Below are 16,677 nucleotides of genomic sequence, written 5' to 3'. Positions count from 1 at the left end.
ACCATCTGGTCCGTCTGCTCTACTTTGGAGGTGAGTTCTGATAGGCAGGAGCGGAATTCGGACTTCATGTCTGCCATGAAGGCCACTAGGTCCCCTCTAGTAGCGAGAGCATCCTTTTCCTCTTCTTCTGTGGGGTGTTTGGGAGGATCATGCTTTTTGCCTTTGTCCGCTACGGCAAACATAGTGGTTATGTCCGCGGCTTTACCGGCCTTCGTTTGTTTAGTCATGGTGGCTAGGTGGGGGTGCCGCGTCAGGGAGGTCTCGGTGTTCACCGGGGGGCACTAAGAATGTGAAGGAGGCCTTGTAGGGGAACTCTCCAAGTGGGCACCCCAATGGATCAGGTCCTGTGGATTTTGCGTGTTGCTAAACTGGTTGGTTGAGTGTGTCCATTAACAAAAGGGGAAGCCGAAGGTCCATTGCGTTGATCTGGGCTGGGTCCGCACACTGGGTGGGTATGTGGGCCGGGGCGCCCCAGGAAAGACATAGGGGGTGGGAGTCCGTATTACACTGGGCCTTAGCTGGAGACACGTGTTGTGTTGGGCCGGGCTGGTGTGGACTTGCTCCTGGCGTGCTACGTTTCTCGGGAGGGGGAGATCTCCTCCGGGGGTGCTGTGCTGTCGGGCCCCTGGTTATTACACTGCGGTTGGTGTTGCCCCTGAAGCTTCTTGGGGCTCAGATCTGTTTGCGTGTGTGGGGGGGGTTCCCATCCGACGCCTCACCTCCCCAATCCTGCTGTACCTGGAGTGGTTGCTGATGTGTCCGTTGGGCGAAGGCACCTGGGCCTCTCCTGGAAGCGGGAGGCCTCTGCAGCTCCCTGTAGCACAAGCTCCCCACCAAGGTCCCGGCCGAGTCCGGCGGAGCAGTCCCTCTCTCGCCGCCCACCCCCGGTGGAATTCCGGGAATGAGAAGGCCCTCAGTAGGTGCAGCCGCGGCCGCCGCGGGGCCCGAGTGAGATTTGCGGCAGGCTTTTGCTTCTGCATCTGGGTCTGTGGCTGCTTGTGCTGTCGGGTATCAGTGCACCCCTCCTCTCTGTTTTCTTAGGTCTCCGCATGCCCCCTGCCTCAAGGATCGTTTGCTTCTCTGGGGATCGCGGGTGTCCGCCATCTTGTTTTTCGTGAAGGGCCCCGGGTGCAGGGTTTGGCGACCAAAATCGGGAGCAACGCACACGCGTTAGTTGGTCATCTTCGACCTCGTTGTGCCCCAATGGTTCCGATCACCTTGAGTGGTATTGGTGATCGCGTACCTTCATTGGAACCGCATGAAATTCGCGGCAGCCGTGGGACACCCACGGGCAGCTTCAAGGGAGCGACCGCATCCGTGGCACTCCAAGCCACGCCCCCCATGACAAATTCTTTCATATGCTTCTCTGTCTCTTCCACGATTTGCAATTTGAAGCATCTGCACTTCATGTCCAGATCTGTGTTGCAAGCTTGCATTTTAGGCTTCTCATGCTTCAGTTCATTATAGACCCTGACATTCCCAGTGCCACTGTATTTTCCTCCACTCTCAACACCCTGCCCTCCAATTGTGCTTAAGACAGCTTGCTAAGGGTTGTTTTCATGTCTCCCACATTGTGGGGGACTTTCAGCAGCAAGATCTAGATCGTCTTCCACAAGGCCAAGCTTGGTGTGTTTGGGTTTCATTGGGATGGGGTTTTCCACCAAATCAATCTTCTTTTTACTGTTTACTATGCACATTTTTTCCAGCTCAAGCTTCTGCTCTGTTGGGTGATATTCCAGAATTCAAGCAGCAGTGTTCTTATGCAGAAATGTTTGCAGACTCATTTTACAATACATTTAAATTGCATGCAGAGGACCTCCAACGTTAGAACTTACAAACAATCTTAAAAGTCCATGAGGCACAGGGTAAAATGACAGAGTAAAAGTGAGACACACTTCCTTTTACTCTTTCATTTTCCTGTCCTTTTCCAACTAGTGCTTTGCAGGCAGCGTTTAATAATGGAATCCTATGGAATCCACCTGCTCTTGAGCAGGTGCAAAACTGTGGCGGATTCAATAGGAATCCATTAATGTTATGCTTGCATGAAAATCTCATGCAGATTTAAATGAAGTGCTCCCACAAAATGGAGGAGGTGAGCACAACAAAGCTTTTATCTCTGTTCTGCAGGGGTGTTGCTAGGTCTGGAAAAGACCCGTGGCTACGCTAATGTCGGGACTGTCGGGACTGGGGGCTAGCTAGCCTTTTGGTTGTAGCTACTGAGATTCTATCAGGGGCTACAACCAAAAGACCAGGGGCTATAGCCCTCTTAGCCCCCTCTAGCAACGCCTCTGCTGTTCTGGGCCCCTTCTCAGCCCTTTTCTCAGCACCAATATGGGGCAGAGCTAGAAATGGATGCACAAATGCATTAGGCCTCACATTTATGTTTCAATTTCTCTTTCTGTCCCATTTAAAATGAGGTCCTTAGTGAATTGAAACTGTGATGGGACATTTCCAACTGAAATCCTCCACTCAACTGCGATTATCGACAAAATCGGTGCCGGCATTCAAGATTAAGCTAATGACACAGGAAAACTGGGTTTTATTAAAGTAATCCGAATGGCAGCATCAGTGGGGCAAGAAAGAAAGAGAGTTGGAGGGTTAGATGAGACAGGAGGAAACTCCTCTTCAGAGGTGCCCTCAAGTGACTGGTTTTCTATGGGAGTGGGAGAGATATGACGGCTTTGAAAATGAAATCTTGTACTGAAAAGTATCACTAGAATCTGTGTTAACATGTGTTAAATACCCGAAAACCATATTGGTTCAAAAATGCCTACAGCAGGAAAGTGAATCACAAAAGAAAGCTACTTTTTAAAGGTTTGTTTATATTCATGAAGTCTATTAGCATAACATCCAATAAAGAGGGTTTCCATTTCAGGACTCTTAGGGCCTCGTTCCGAAAATGGAGGTAGCCATGGCGCTATTTGCGCCATGGCTCTCTCCAATACCGGGTCCGGCACCAGTCTTGTTCAATGGGGACTTACCGGTGCATTCTGACCCTGGAGGGACCGGTAAGTCCCCATTGAACAAACCATCCCCCATTCCCATTGAGCCCCCATAGGGCTCAATGGGAATGGGGAGGGTGCTAATAACGGGGTCGCGACTAGCAAGCCCGTTATTAGGGCCCTGGTCCCTTAGCAGGACCCGTAAGGGACGTGTGGTCAGACCACACGTTCCTTACGGTTCCCGCTAAGGGACCTCGGAATTGGGCGGTAAGGGATTACCGGCACCGGTCTCCTTACTGGTGCTGGTAATCCCTTAACGCCCAACTCAAAATGACCCCCTTAGTCTTCCATTCAGTATGCAGAAAATACAGCTACAATGATACTCTTTTGGCTTACCATGTTTATATAAGGCGTACATATTGTCAAATTGATTTGAGTGCTTTGTGTAACTAGAGTTCATAAGAGATGTGGTAGGTGTCTAAATTGCAGAGTGGGTTAAAATTCTGACTTCACTGCTTAACCAACATGTGTGATACTGGGCAAATAATGTAATCTCACTTTGTCTTAACTTTACAAAAACTCCCACAAGGAGGAGACAATTGAATGATTTTTTAAAACAAAGAAATTGTGTATTCTCATGCTCCACTGTTTGCGACCCTCAGGCCGACACCTAGAATTGCCTTATTGTAGCACTTGCCTTTCTTCAGTCCTACGTTACTTTATTTCACAAGCATATATATATTCTCAGCAGCCAGTCATTGGACCAGGGATTCTAGTGTAGTGGACTGACCTCAGCAGAAACAATATTAATGTCCTCCCCTGTTGCTGCCACCCATCAAACCTGCTTGGGCAGAACAGAGCTCCATCTCACAGGAGAAAGAGCGAAGGTGTTTGAAATGCCCTTGAATGCAATGTTATTGGGTATTGTACAGAACAACCTCTGCCATTTTCAAGATTTCCTGGTGCCTCAGGAACTTCAAGGAGAGCGGTATGGGACTAACAAAGGAGCAGTGGAGCAGGGCAATGTGGCATTTTTGTAATGTTGTGCCCAGATCTGAAAAGGTAGGGATCTCAGTAGGGTGCACATTTTAGAAATATTTTTAGTTGTCTGGAGCAGTGGTTATTGTGCACTCTAGGTTGATAATATACATCGGTTGTGTTGTTGCGTGTTGTGTCTGGCAGAGTAGCAGTTAAGGAGACTGTGAAGAGTTCTGTTGGCATATGTGTGGTGGGTTGGTGTGGTCTTCAGTAGCAATAAGTAAAGGCAAATAGGCTTTAAAGCGGTACGAAGAAAGTGTTCACTGATTCACAAGAACAATTTATAATGAAGTAAGGAGATTTGCTTTGGGAGAGAGAAGGAAAGAATACAAGAAGAAGAAGAGTGGAAACAGAGAGGCTGAGAATTCCAAAGTTTAGGGGCGAGCTAAGAGAAGTCAACCACACACCACATCATTATCACAGAAATACCAGTCTAGCAAGTGCCAGAAGAAATATTTTGTCCTTTAATTCTATCAGGTTTACAGCAGTGTCAGTTGCCCAATGTGGTTTAAATTGCACAATTTGTTGCTAACTTGGCACTAGTTTCCACAAACGTTCATTGGGGGAGAAGACCCCACACAAGTAATGTTGCCACACCCCCACAAAGTCTCTGAATTTAGCTCCTCTCACCAGTTGAAGCATTAGCCCCCTTTTCAAAGTCTAATTGTGCCCCTGACCAGATTAATATATGAAGCAGGATCATGGGAGTCATAGTTCAAAACATCTGGAGTGGCACAGGTTACATGAAATAGAATATGTTGTCCTGGTCCAACATAAGATGCTTGTAAGAGCTGTTAATCATTTGCCTCATTCCCAGGCACTTTGATAACTACTCTGGTCCATATTCCATTGGAGATGGTAGTGGTAAAACATTTTCATCACAAGTTTGGCGGTAACCGTTAAATGCGGCGGTAACGCTATTACAGCCGCATTTAAGGGTCTGCCACACGGGCTTGGCGGATTTACCTCCAGCTCTGAGCTGGAGGCAAACCTGCTGCGATTTTGCTGATTTTTGGCGCTATTACCGCCAAACATTCCCCATTGGGCCCAATGGGGAATGGGAAATTCCCAAATGGGCCCAATGGGGAATGGGGACTTACAGTTCCACCAAACTCATGATCCAGCGGTAATAGTGCTGGGGGGTTTGGAGGTAGGGCTAACAGCCCCGGCGGTAATACTACCGGGGTTAGTGCCTAACCTGTGATGAGGCCCTTTGTGTTTACGAATACCTGATGGTTTACCAGTTTGCCAACACAGTAGCTTTACATCTGAAACTCTTTTTTTCCACCTGGTTATGTGTGGAGGATACTTCCTCCACACAAAAGCATTACTGCTTCTGGTTTTGCCACATGTACTAATAGCACAAGACCTCAATGTTCTCCTATGCACTCCAAATTGGGGAATAACAGAAAGGTTGCATGACTCTGAATCGTCCAGAACCATCTCGTTACTGCATGTTAACCAAATGCAGTAATGATAAATGAGTTTGGCGGGATTACCAAAGGTTGATGATGTGGTTTCATGTCCCTCAGAAGAAGAAGAATCTCTAGAGTAGGTTGAAATAAATAATGATAGATCTCTGCAGTTGTGACATATCTTGGATTCTGGATAGAGGTGTTCACACAGAGTAGAAAACTGATCCAGATTAGTTAGAGTGAAGATCTGGATGCAGGAAGGAGCCCGTATCCAAGCTCTCGGATGTCCCAGCAAGGATTACCATTATTGGTAAACTGCTCACTTTGCCCAGGCCACCAATGCAATACAAGTTGTAGGCAGCCATAGGTAGTCTGACAGTGGTGACATTTTGGGGTTCTGCCGCACTCAGTTTCCAATTCAATCTAGTTGTTAGATTGACAAGATCAGGAGGACACCCAGCCAATTTAACCCTATAATTGTGGGGGCAGCTCCCTTTGCACGAGATTTCCTATGATGAGGACTCTCATTCATATGTCATTAGGGTTGTTTGAACTAACAATTCCCAGTAAATAGGGGTGTTTTACTGAGGTCATTGGATGATGGCACTATCAGCAGTATGAGTTATGGTTTGGTCATGCAGAGACATTAACGTGTGTGGTTGTCTTCTCAAAGACAGGAGAATTTCTTACATAGACACCACAGTCAGTCTGAACTCTTACGATCGTTGCTCCTCTTTTGAACACTACATCCCAGGTAGGGAATACCATGCCACATTACTTTGGTGCTCCACAGGGAATAGCACTTGCAAGGGATATCTTTCTATCATGATTTCCCAAATGTAAATGTCCAGTGTTAATGCAGCACTCTATATTAGGATTATCCTAGTCATAGGCAATCTCAGGTTTTACACATAGGGAAGATGAAGCAGTGAGAAATAAAGGGATTTGCCAGGTCCAAACACTGGAAGATGCTAAAAAGAGAAATCCGCACCACCCAGGACCATTTGAAATTCAGGAAAAGTCTGAAAACCTGGCTCTTTAATGTTTAACATGTTGAACGTTTAATCTACGTCCATCGACAACAACAGTCCTCAACAGTATGACTTTCATATGCATGCATAACCTAAGGGAACACCATACCGATTCCTGACCGTCCAGCTAGAACACAACCTGTAACGACTAAAAGACATCACATCAAGGCACCACCAAAACCAAAAGATAACTCCTAACATGTCTCCCAGAGTATCTATACATCAACAAAGGACATCATCACTCATCAAACACTAAAGCCAAACACATCTCAAGATAACGCAACCAACAGCAAGACCAATACATTGAAAGCACTACTGAAACCCCAAGAACAATAACTACTTTTTGATTAACCCTCAAATTCTCTCCACCTTACTCACTAAACACAAACACATAGCAACAACTTGCATGCAGCTATTAGTAAAACAAACCTCTTCCCAAAATTTGAACATCACAAAGGTACACCTCTAATTACAGCCAACATACTCAGCCCTTTGCCAACACATACGCCCACACTAAAAGCATGAGGCTACCCCTCTGGACACAATGCCTTAAATGGCTTTCGCCTATAAGCATGCAGCACTCACTCATGATACTTCTGATTTGCAACCTCAACACAAAGCACTGCCATCTTACCTTTCCCTCTCCTCCTGACTAACTAAACACACTCACGATCTTACAGATCAGCCCGAGTGCCTGGATACCATGCAAATGGCAGCGGTACATCGTAGAGATCCTAATGACATAACGTAACAGCATCACACAATTTGTCAAATGGGGAAGACGTGATTAGATCGCTCGACTCTTAAGTGTACAGCTGAAGTTTTTGGCCACTTGGCGAAATCTCCAAACATCATACTTTTTAGAATTACATGTTACAATTGTTCTGATGTTCATTGGGGTGTTTATTTTCAAAACCCCTGATAATCAGGAGCACCCACATCAACACAACCCCACTAGCCTGGCACTTGTGCCCAAAGCCACTGTCTCTGTGCAGCCTTCATACCTTGGCCATCTGTCAACATGCGTAGGGTTCCAAGGAGCTTGAATTGAACTGGAGGCATCTCTGATCTGAGCAGCATCTGGATCCGGTCTGCAACGCCCTGCTCCAGCATCCGCACCTTGTTCATAACTGCAACATGGACAGATACACATTTCACTGCTGGAGAAGTTATGGGAGGGAGAACATTTTTACAGGGATGGAGAGTGAGGCACCAGCCAACAGTGACATTCAGAAATGTGTAGACAGGCCAAAGTGATTAGGAAGTTAGAAGGGCTGGGAGTCTGAAACAGTCACAGATGAGGCATGTATGTCTGACTCTACTCCAGCTTACAATGCCAATAAGGTAGTTTGACCACTATACTTATAATGTGTTTTCGTTCTGCTGCCAGTACGTAATTGAATACTGCAAATTTAGTCTTTTTCTGACCAATGTACAGCAGCTAAAAGCAATTTAAATTTAGCCAGATGAGTACACATAGCTCTTAGCCTGATTGAAATAAGCAGAACCTCGTTAGTATGTGCAAGCATTGCTTGGAATTAATTCTTAAATTGGCCATTATGATTTCACAGTGGATTACCAACTAGCAAGACTCTTAAGACGCAAACGTGGGCATCCCAACCCAGATCGACTATCACAAATGTGTTTTTGGCTTTGCCAGTGGGAAAAATATTTGGGCGACGTAAGAATACAATTGACACAGGGTCTCAAAGGGCAAACATTTGCTTGCGATGCCCAAACAATTCCCAGACCATGAAATGGTGTATCTTTAATGTTGCACACTTTCCCACTTTCCACTTCTATTGGATTTTTTAGACCTAAACTCTCTAATGTAACTAAATAAATCTTGGTATTTGCATTTGTAGTCTTTTTCAGTTTGTAAATATACTCCCACGCCCAACTTTACAAACATGTGCATTGCTCTCTCCGCATTAGTCGGCAGGGACCAACATTTAACTGAAATTGCTCATATCTTGGTCTATAGGGGTACAAGCCTTAGACTCCCATCAGCTTGGGTGTGTACATTTTTAGATCCTTTGCCAAATGTTAATGTCGCTGAACAGACAGAAGCAGGTTGTTCACCCAACAAGCCGAGCATTTTCCAAGTTAAGCACTTGCCTGGTAGGTTGAGGCTCCCAAACTCAATTATCTTTCCTGTAAAACATGCCATTTTACTAACTTTGTCCACAGCCCAATATACCAAACACAAATGACAAAGAGAAAAACAATACCAGAATGTAAAAATAATCATTGTCTTCCCATAATTCCTCTAATGAAATGAATGCTGCTGACAGGCAGATACCAGCCTATGTAGTCACTGGGACGGACCTACAAGTACATTTAAAGAGTCTTTGTGATGTCCAGTCATTCTACTGTTTGTAAAGGATTCAGAAACTGCAAAAATATGAACCTTGATAGAGGCTTCTCTAAGAAGAAAGGATCTATTGGGGAAAATGGATGTTTTATAGTGCAATGCACTATGCTACTGAGCACATCGAAAAATATATATTTCTCATAGGATGTCATTAACGGAGTTACTGACAAAGCCATTTTGCTCTTGCATCCAAAACCTAGGGTTGTCCAAATCACTATGTATGCTTCAATGTCCCAAACATTTTAATGTTAGGTTAAGTGTTGTCAAAAATGAAACGACCACCAAGCCGACTGTGCATTATGTACTTAGTGATTCAAGCATGCAATCAATGTATTACAAATATAATTGTGAAATATAAAGATATGTGGTCATTTTTATTTTCCCAAAATGCATTTTGATGTGATGCAATGCAGGATGGAATCCTCACAAGTGCTATTTGTCTACTAACCCTTCTCATAGATATATTTCTAAAAAGTGGTGTAGAGGTGTACAAGGTCATTCTCAAATGATAATGCAGGCCTTGCAAATTCTTAAAAGTCCCACTAGACCTGCAGGGCGTTCTTTAGTTTACAAACTCGACATAAGAGAAATGCTCTCGCCCCATGGTGATGAGTGATGCTTTCTGTATAATGGTCCATGTCACCATAAGCACGCTTCATATTCAGTGCAATGCTTCCATCCAAAGGCCAGCCACGCACAGTGAATCTTTATTTTCCATTTACTACAAACACTGTTTGTTTTCAGTAAATGGTAAATACAAGTTTCAAACATCCTTATACTCGCCAGCAAGGTCAAGTACTATGCAATTGGCACTCGCCATTCATAAAATCTCCTCACCAATGCGAGGGGGCTAGTACATTGTGCGAGCCCTGGATAATGTTTATGGTTCTGGATTTTGTAATTGTGCTTTGCTCAGTAAGACAGTGTAACATTTCTATTATGACCTCAACATAAATGGAAGTGAGCTTTATAAATAAATGTTGTAACAATTTAAAAAGGGCCTGACATAGAGAGACCCAGAGAGAGGGGAAATGATAGAGAAAGAGACACACACAAGAGTGAGACAAGAAGATAAAGATAGCACAGAAAGAGAAAACGTGGAGTGTGTGTAGAGAGAGAACGAAAGAGAGAGAGAGACAGAGAGATTGAGAGCTAGATAAGCATATATATATATATATATATATATGTCGACTACAGCGAGTTCTTTTAAAGAAGTCTCCAGCAGAAAGTGTCAACAGGTAGTGTCTCACAGCCAGGAAGGTGCTTGAAATCCACAATTGTTCTACTCCAGCACCTTCAGCAGCCAGCAGTCTTCTACGCATGTGCAAAGTGAATGTCAACAAACAAAATACATTTTGTGGTTGAAACTAACTAAATTCTTAAACCTTAATTCTGCTAAGCAATTTGAAGTTTCTCATGCTTATACCCTATCATGTCCTTTGTGAGACATGGCTTGTCTCTTTAATTTCTGTGTTCATATGCATACACTCTATTCCATGCCCAGCCATCTGCCTATGTGCAGGTAACATTACATTTCTGCCGATTTCTTGAAACGCTCTTCCACAAGCAGATAAGGTTTCAAACTATCAATCTCTGTCATGATGTTTAGGCTTAGAAGGAGGTATTTAGTTACAGCCAATGTCACAGACATGTAGTGACATACACAAACTTTGTATTGGCCCAAGACTTCACTCTCTTCCGATGTTTTCAGTAGTGCTTAGGGAGATTCCTCAAAACAAGGCCACCAACTTGAACATCATTATGGGAGATTGAGATGATTTGTGTGTTTCTGTGAGACAGGTGGGTGCCTCAAGCTCTCATTTGAATAATGAATCTAGAGACCCACAGAAGGTTGAGGGGACCGATCAGAAGCCTCAAACCTGTCAAGAGCTTCACGACAAACAATCTGAATACTCAAAGCTTTAAGAGAGAGGATCAATAAAAGACCAATCCCAAATTCCTGTTCCTTTGTGGGTTTTGATGGACTGTTAGAGGATGGAACAGGGTAAATCCACAATTGTAGTAAAGAAGTAGGTGTACCATAGAGAGCTGGATTATATTTGAAAGTTTTGTTAGTAAGGGTTTATTATATTTCATTATGTGTTTTGTGGTGTTTAAGTTTTCACAGTACCCTGTCATTTTCATCTGCTCCAAATTTCAAGTTCCCCTATTCCATTGGCCTTTGTAAATCCATTAATTTCCTCATTATTCACCATAATTCTCTTTATCGTTTACACTTTCATTTTGTGAAGTTATCAGTGAATTTTCATTTTATTGGGTCTTCGCAACTTGGGAGAACAATTGGAGATGTGCCCCAAATGGATTCTGAAGGTGTTGTGCAACTCCTGTTCATTGTCTGGTGGAAGATGGATTGGTGGAAGTACATGGGCCCATTGTCTTTGTGCCTGACAGAACTGTTAGATGTAAAAAGAGAAGAATGTGCAGATGGCGGATAGGAAGCAGTGGAGGTTCTTGTGGAGAGGGGCCTGTTGTAGTGGTGACAGGTGTAGAAATGAATACACAGCAACAATGGGAGAAGGACAAGGTAGAGGGGGCTGAGGATGTCATGGGGGCAGAGGCTGTGGGCCATGCTTTGAAGCAGGTAGGGGAAAACACTGCATATGTCTGGGTGGAGCAACTGGTAGTAGCAGTTTAGGTGACATTGCATTGAAGAAGGCTGCTGTGGGAAGGTTGAGGAAGTAGCTGTAGCTCTGGGATGCAGGGGGTGGTGGTGGAGGAGGAGAAACAGGCCACAGTGGAAAAGGAGGAAAGTGGAGAAGGTGCTGCAGAGGGGGAGGAGACAGCTGTAGGGCTACAGGAGGCTGACTGTGAGGGAGGCGAGGGAGGTGGCAGTTGTGGTAGTATATGGGCCACTGTAGAGGTGGAGGCAGTGGATGCAGTGGTATAGAAGTGGCTGTATGGCAGGAGGTGGTTGCTTACGTGCAAGAGGATGAGTTGGTTAGGACTGCTGTTGCAGATTGTACATGGCGCGCCAAAGGCCAACAGATTGCCCCACTAATGCCAGTAACATTGTTCAGCGCATGGGAGTACCGCTCTCTGCCTGAGAGAAAGATGGTGCATATGGGATAGTGCACAGTGGTGTTAAGCCCCTACACAAAGTTAAGGAGTCAGGGTATAATCTTGAGCATTATGCATTGGGCCTTAAGGCAAACCCTACAGTAGTGCAAATGAGATCTGTGCCTCTCTAAGGGGAAAACACGCTTTTCCTGCATTGTGAGGCCATTGCCGGGGGGGTGATCTAATAGACAGAATAATGTAGAGCTACCTACTTGGCCTCTGTCCTTCAATTAGAGAAGTGAGAAGCAGATAGAGGAAGTGAATGACTTCTGTGAGAAACTGAACTAGGTCCCTTGTTGATGAGAAGTCATTTATAACGCACCTGTACACAAGTGTTTCTAGGCGCGACAAGACAAGGTAGGGAAGACAGAGGGAGGACAAAACAAATGATCTTACTAGGCCTTGTGTCATTCAGATGGTCCAAGTGCAGGGGGGAGGGAGAGGAAAAGTGCCATGTGGAGGGAAGGGGGAAGTGCAATCAGGGCAGCATTGCTCTAAGTAAGTGCAATAGGATTTGAGCAATTTGATTCATAAAATAGTGCTTCATTGAAGCACTGGTCCAGGGCAGCAGAGAAGAGCACATTTGGGCACTGCTTTTGGTATCCTATGCAGAAATTGGATTAACAGTGATATCTGCAGTAGAACTGAAGTCTACACGTGAATCACCAAGGACCTTCCTAGGCAGAGAAGACCCCGAGAGTGGAGGTTTGGTCCATTTGGATAAAAAGAAGCTACATTCAGCCTCAAACAATTCCGACAGCAATACAAGTGGTTAAGCTGTTACAGCCCTGATGAAAGTGGTCTTTTACCACAGAAACCGGTCGGCTTATCATAACACTGCACTGGCACACTGTCATGCAGTGTGCCAGAGTACAGTGTGATCTATCCTAAAGAAGTGAAGGATTGATCTAGGATCACCACTGTGTATTAAACAAACAGAAACACAGAGAAACTGTGTTAGTTTATCAACATCAAGAAAAAAAGAAAACCAAAATGAAAAAGAAGTAGATGCGAGGACTGTAGGTCCCAACTATAGCAAGTATTTCCACCCCCCAGAAGACAAATCTACCAGGGATGAGTGGTGCTCTTTTTTAACTAAAAAACCTGCCCTCAAATGAAACTGAATAAAGTCAATGTTTTTTCGTTCTGAGGACAGCCTTTTATGACAGATGAATAGAAGTTTTCCGAAAAATGTTTTTGTTCTTGCGAATTTTTTATGAATCAAATTGCCCAAATCCAATTGTGAAGACACGTTATTAAAGGGAAGATTTGAGTCCTGACCACCCTCATGGTCCAGCACGTGGATATCTCTAAGTAAGTGCGGCCAGGGCAGCGCAGCTCTGGGTAAGTGCAAGGAGGCAGGGGGCTATAGGGTTACAGATACAGGCCCAAGTACATGGTAGGCCCGGAGGCAGTTCAGGGGCTACTGGTCATGGAGGAGCCTGTTGGCCATTGAAATTCTGAGGGTTGGCAGGCAACTAGTCATTAAGAAAGCCATATACCTTTTAAAGAGGAGGGGCATGCCCTCTGGGAGATGCATAACATGTGTGGAGCAAAGGCTTCCTTTGTAGGAGAACAATGAACATTTTTCAAGGGCAAATGGGGCTTTGCCCTGTAGGTGAGTTTTGCAAAGAGTTGGGGACTTGCCCTAGATAAGAGCCATATAATTGGCAGAGGACAGTTTTTATTTGTACGAAAAGACATTTTGAAAGAGTGCTGTACCCATTCTATAGAGCAAGTTAACCGTTTCAATGTTTTGGGTCTCCTCTGCCTATGCTTATGGTTAAAATAGCCAGACCCAAGAAGAATACTAGCCAATAAAACACCATGTTATTATCATGACCTTTGTTCAGCTCTCATGTCTTCACACCAATTACAGCCACCATTGCAAGATGTATTGGTGTGACAACCACCACAAAGTAACCCTACTCCACGTATGTGTGTAGCGTACACCAGACAAAAAGTAAACATCCTCTGAGCTGGACTTGTGCCCTCTCCCTTTTTGCTGAGATTGGTGCATAACTGTCTTCTCATTGTCTTCTGGGATGTAGGGCTTGGTCGCTTTGTATAACATACATAGAAAGATTGCTGCGGTTGTGAGACACAATACTCATGGAAGCACTAAAGAGAGCAGCAACGCAGGGTTTTAGAGGCCAGTGCTGCTGAACTCACAGATCTCTTCGCAAACCAATACTGAATTGGATCATCATCTCTTTGCAGCTGACACGTATCAAGCATTTGTGCATCCAGAGAATAGTGCTAGGCCTGCTATATGTTCCTCACCTATCACAATGAGGAATCTTGGCTCAGGAATAGGTGTGTCTCAAAGGCTTACCTGTCTGCCTGCGTCATACTCAAGAGTGGTATTCACTGAACGTGGCCCAATCGAAGACCAGAAGATACAGGCACTTCCTGATGTTTATATTATCGTTAGTTGTCATGGAATGTGTGACTCAGGGTAGAGGGATATTGCATGTACATTTCTGCCCCTGCACTTCATGCAAATATATTTCCAAGCACCTCAGCAGTTTACCATGTTTTTCACAGACTCTGTTTGTTCCTCCAAATTCTATTTAAAAGCAGCTACTTTCACCTTGGAGCATGGTTCAAGAGCTGATATTTTCCTTTTCATTTTGACTCTGAATACACTACTAGGGTGGTGGCAGACCCCCTTCTCTCGACTCCTTTTACAATGTTCAGAAACACCAAGGAATATGTCTCCCTTCTCCATGTCTTTTCCACAATGTTCACTGTGTTCACAGCCTGCCTTGTTCACTTTCCAGCCAGGCACTGTTACTATGACAATGGTTTTGAAAGCATTTCGTTGTTGGGTGTGGATCCCAATCTCTTCTTCTTGGCTCTTCTTGATTCTTCATAGTTGTACCCGGTTCACTATCCTGCCGGGTATTCTTTTTGTCGGGTCCCAAACCCCTAAAGTATTGGCTTTTTTTCTCTTGGGACCCAGACTCCTTTAGTTCCCTTCTCTCATGTCCAAGACACCTATGGGTTCTCTCTCCTGGGTCCCAGACCCCTTTGGCTTCTCTTCTTTAGGTCCCAGACCCCTTTGTTTTCTTTGTCGGGTCCCAGACCCCTGTGGTTTGGAATTCTTTCTCTTTGATTCCAGGCCCCTTTAGTTTCCTTCTCTTGGGTCCCAGACATCTTTGGATTTTCTCCCTCTGGTGCCAGACCCCTTTGGCTTCTCTTGCTCGGGTCCCAGTCCCCTTTGGCTTCTTTGTCTGGTGACCTAGGCAGCCCTGGTCTTCCGTGGTGCCAGAGAATGCCACGAAGAAGATGGATATGGAGGCCACTCCTTCTTGGATGCAGGTCCCCAACCCGTGTCCCCCTGCAGTATAGTCGTTCTGGGTTCCCAGCAAGCCTCATGGTTTCTCAAACCTCGTCTGGTTGCTCACTGGTCTCTGTCAGCGGTTTCTGGGTCTCCCGTCCCGGTTCAGAGACCTCCTCCTGCTACCGAGCTCTGTGGCTCCATAGCGGCTTCTTGCTTGCGAACATTGCGTCGCAGGTCCACCATGCTCTCAAGCTCCCTCTGTCAACCGGTGCTTTGTCTTCCTGCTTCCAGAAACGACCCTACCATGGGGGGAGCGCTCCTGAATGTCTTTGCTGACAGGGAAGCATCCCATCTTTGGCTGCTTCGCAGTGGTCGAAGTGTACAAAAAGAAGTAGTGGAACTATGTTCCCTGCTGGTCTGCCCCGCTCCCCACAAACCCCATCCCTGCGTCCCCTCCCACACACAATCCAAACATCCAGAGAAGCACACCTGCTATTTATGGGAATGTGCAGTGCATTGCACTGAAGTGCAAGCTTCAACTTCTTCCTACACTTTTATTTTAAAACGAAACCATTCCAGAACAGTTTCTTTTTAAAATAAAAGTATAGGAACTGTGAAACTTAAAAATAAAAAGTATGGGAGCACCACTCCCGACCGCTCCCGCCCACTTCGACCTCTGCTGCTTCGTTCAGCTCATGACCGCAGGCTCCGCAGCTCCCGGTTTCTCTTGAGAGGATTTCTCTCTGTGTTTGATTTCCCCTCTTCATTTCAGTTATGCCTTGGCCAATAGGAATCATATAAAGACTAGACCACACAGTATGGTTCACAGAGGTGCTCACTATGCTTCGCACTTCCTGCTCATCTCAGTACTGATCTTGAGGACTCCCAGTGAGTCAGTTGGTCGCTTCCTCGTTTTAGTACTGATCTTGAGGACTCTCAGTGAGTCAGTTGTTCTCTTCCTCATCCCAGTATACCCTAGAACTGAAACTGCCCTCATCTTTATTGGCGAAGAAACATTGAAGTCTCTGGACATTAACGCTTCTGGTGTACTGAGCCTCCTGAATCTGCGTATGAGCTATGATTCCATGGATCACACACTTCATCTGTATAGGCTACATTTCATCATGGGCATTGAAGCTACAGCTTTGCACTGAATGGACTTTTTTTCTAGGTGAACAGACTGCTGTCAAGGTGGGAGAGTTCATATCAAGCTCATCCACCCTGAAATTTAGAGTCCCACAAGGTACTACACTCTCCCTGTCAATGTTTAACTGATTCCAGCTGAACCCAGCAAAGTACAGGATAACATCTCTAGGGTTCTTCTAATGGCACAGGGTTGAATGACGAATAATAATCTATCCCAACCTATTCCTGTATCACAGTAAAACTGAAATTCCTAGTTTGAACCCCCAATCACCCACCAAGGTCCCATTCCAATAGCCAGACTCCTTCATGTAGGTTCATGTCCTTCTATAGTCAGGGCAAAAAATGATCTAGGCATCACGATTGATGG

General features: G+C 45.1%; 1 protein-coding gene across 1 annotated transcript in view; it reads right to left on the bottom strand.

Annotated features, from left to right (window-relative positions):
• Window positions 1-16,677, bottom strand: part of LOC138472584 (rap1 GTPase-GDP dissociation stimulator 1-like) — a 674,436-nt gene that overhangs the window by 128,982 nt on the left and 528,777 nt on the right. The window contains exon 10 of the mRNA XM_069610828.1: window positions 7,431-7,556. Within this exon, the coding sequence (XP_069466929.1) occupies window positions 7,431-7,556 (126 nt within the window). The remainder of the gene's footprint in view (window positions 1-7,430; window positions 7,557-16,677) is intronic.

This window comes from Ambystoma mexicanum, chromosome 8, assembly GCF_040938575.1.
Source record: "Ambystoma mexicanum isolate Mex_15411 chromosome 8, UKY_AmexF1_1, whole genome shotgun sequence".
Taxonomy (NCBI): Eukaryota; Metazoa; Chordata; class Amphibia; order Caudata; family Ambystomatidae; genus Ambystoma; species Ambystoma mexicanum.
This window is presented reverse-complemented; position numbering and strand designations above follow the sequence as displayed.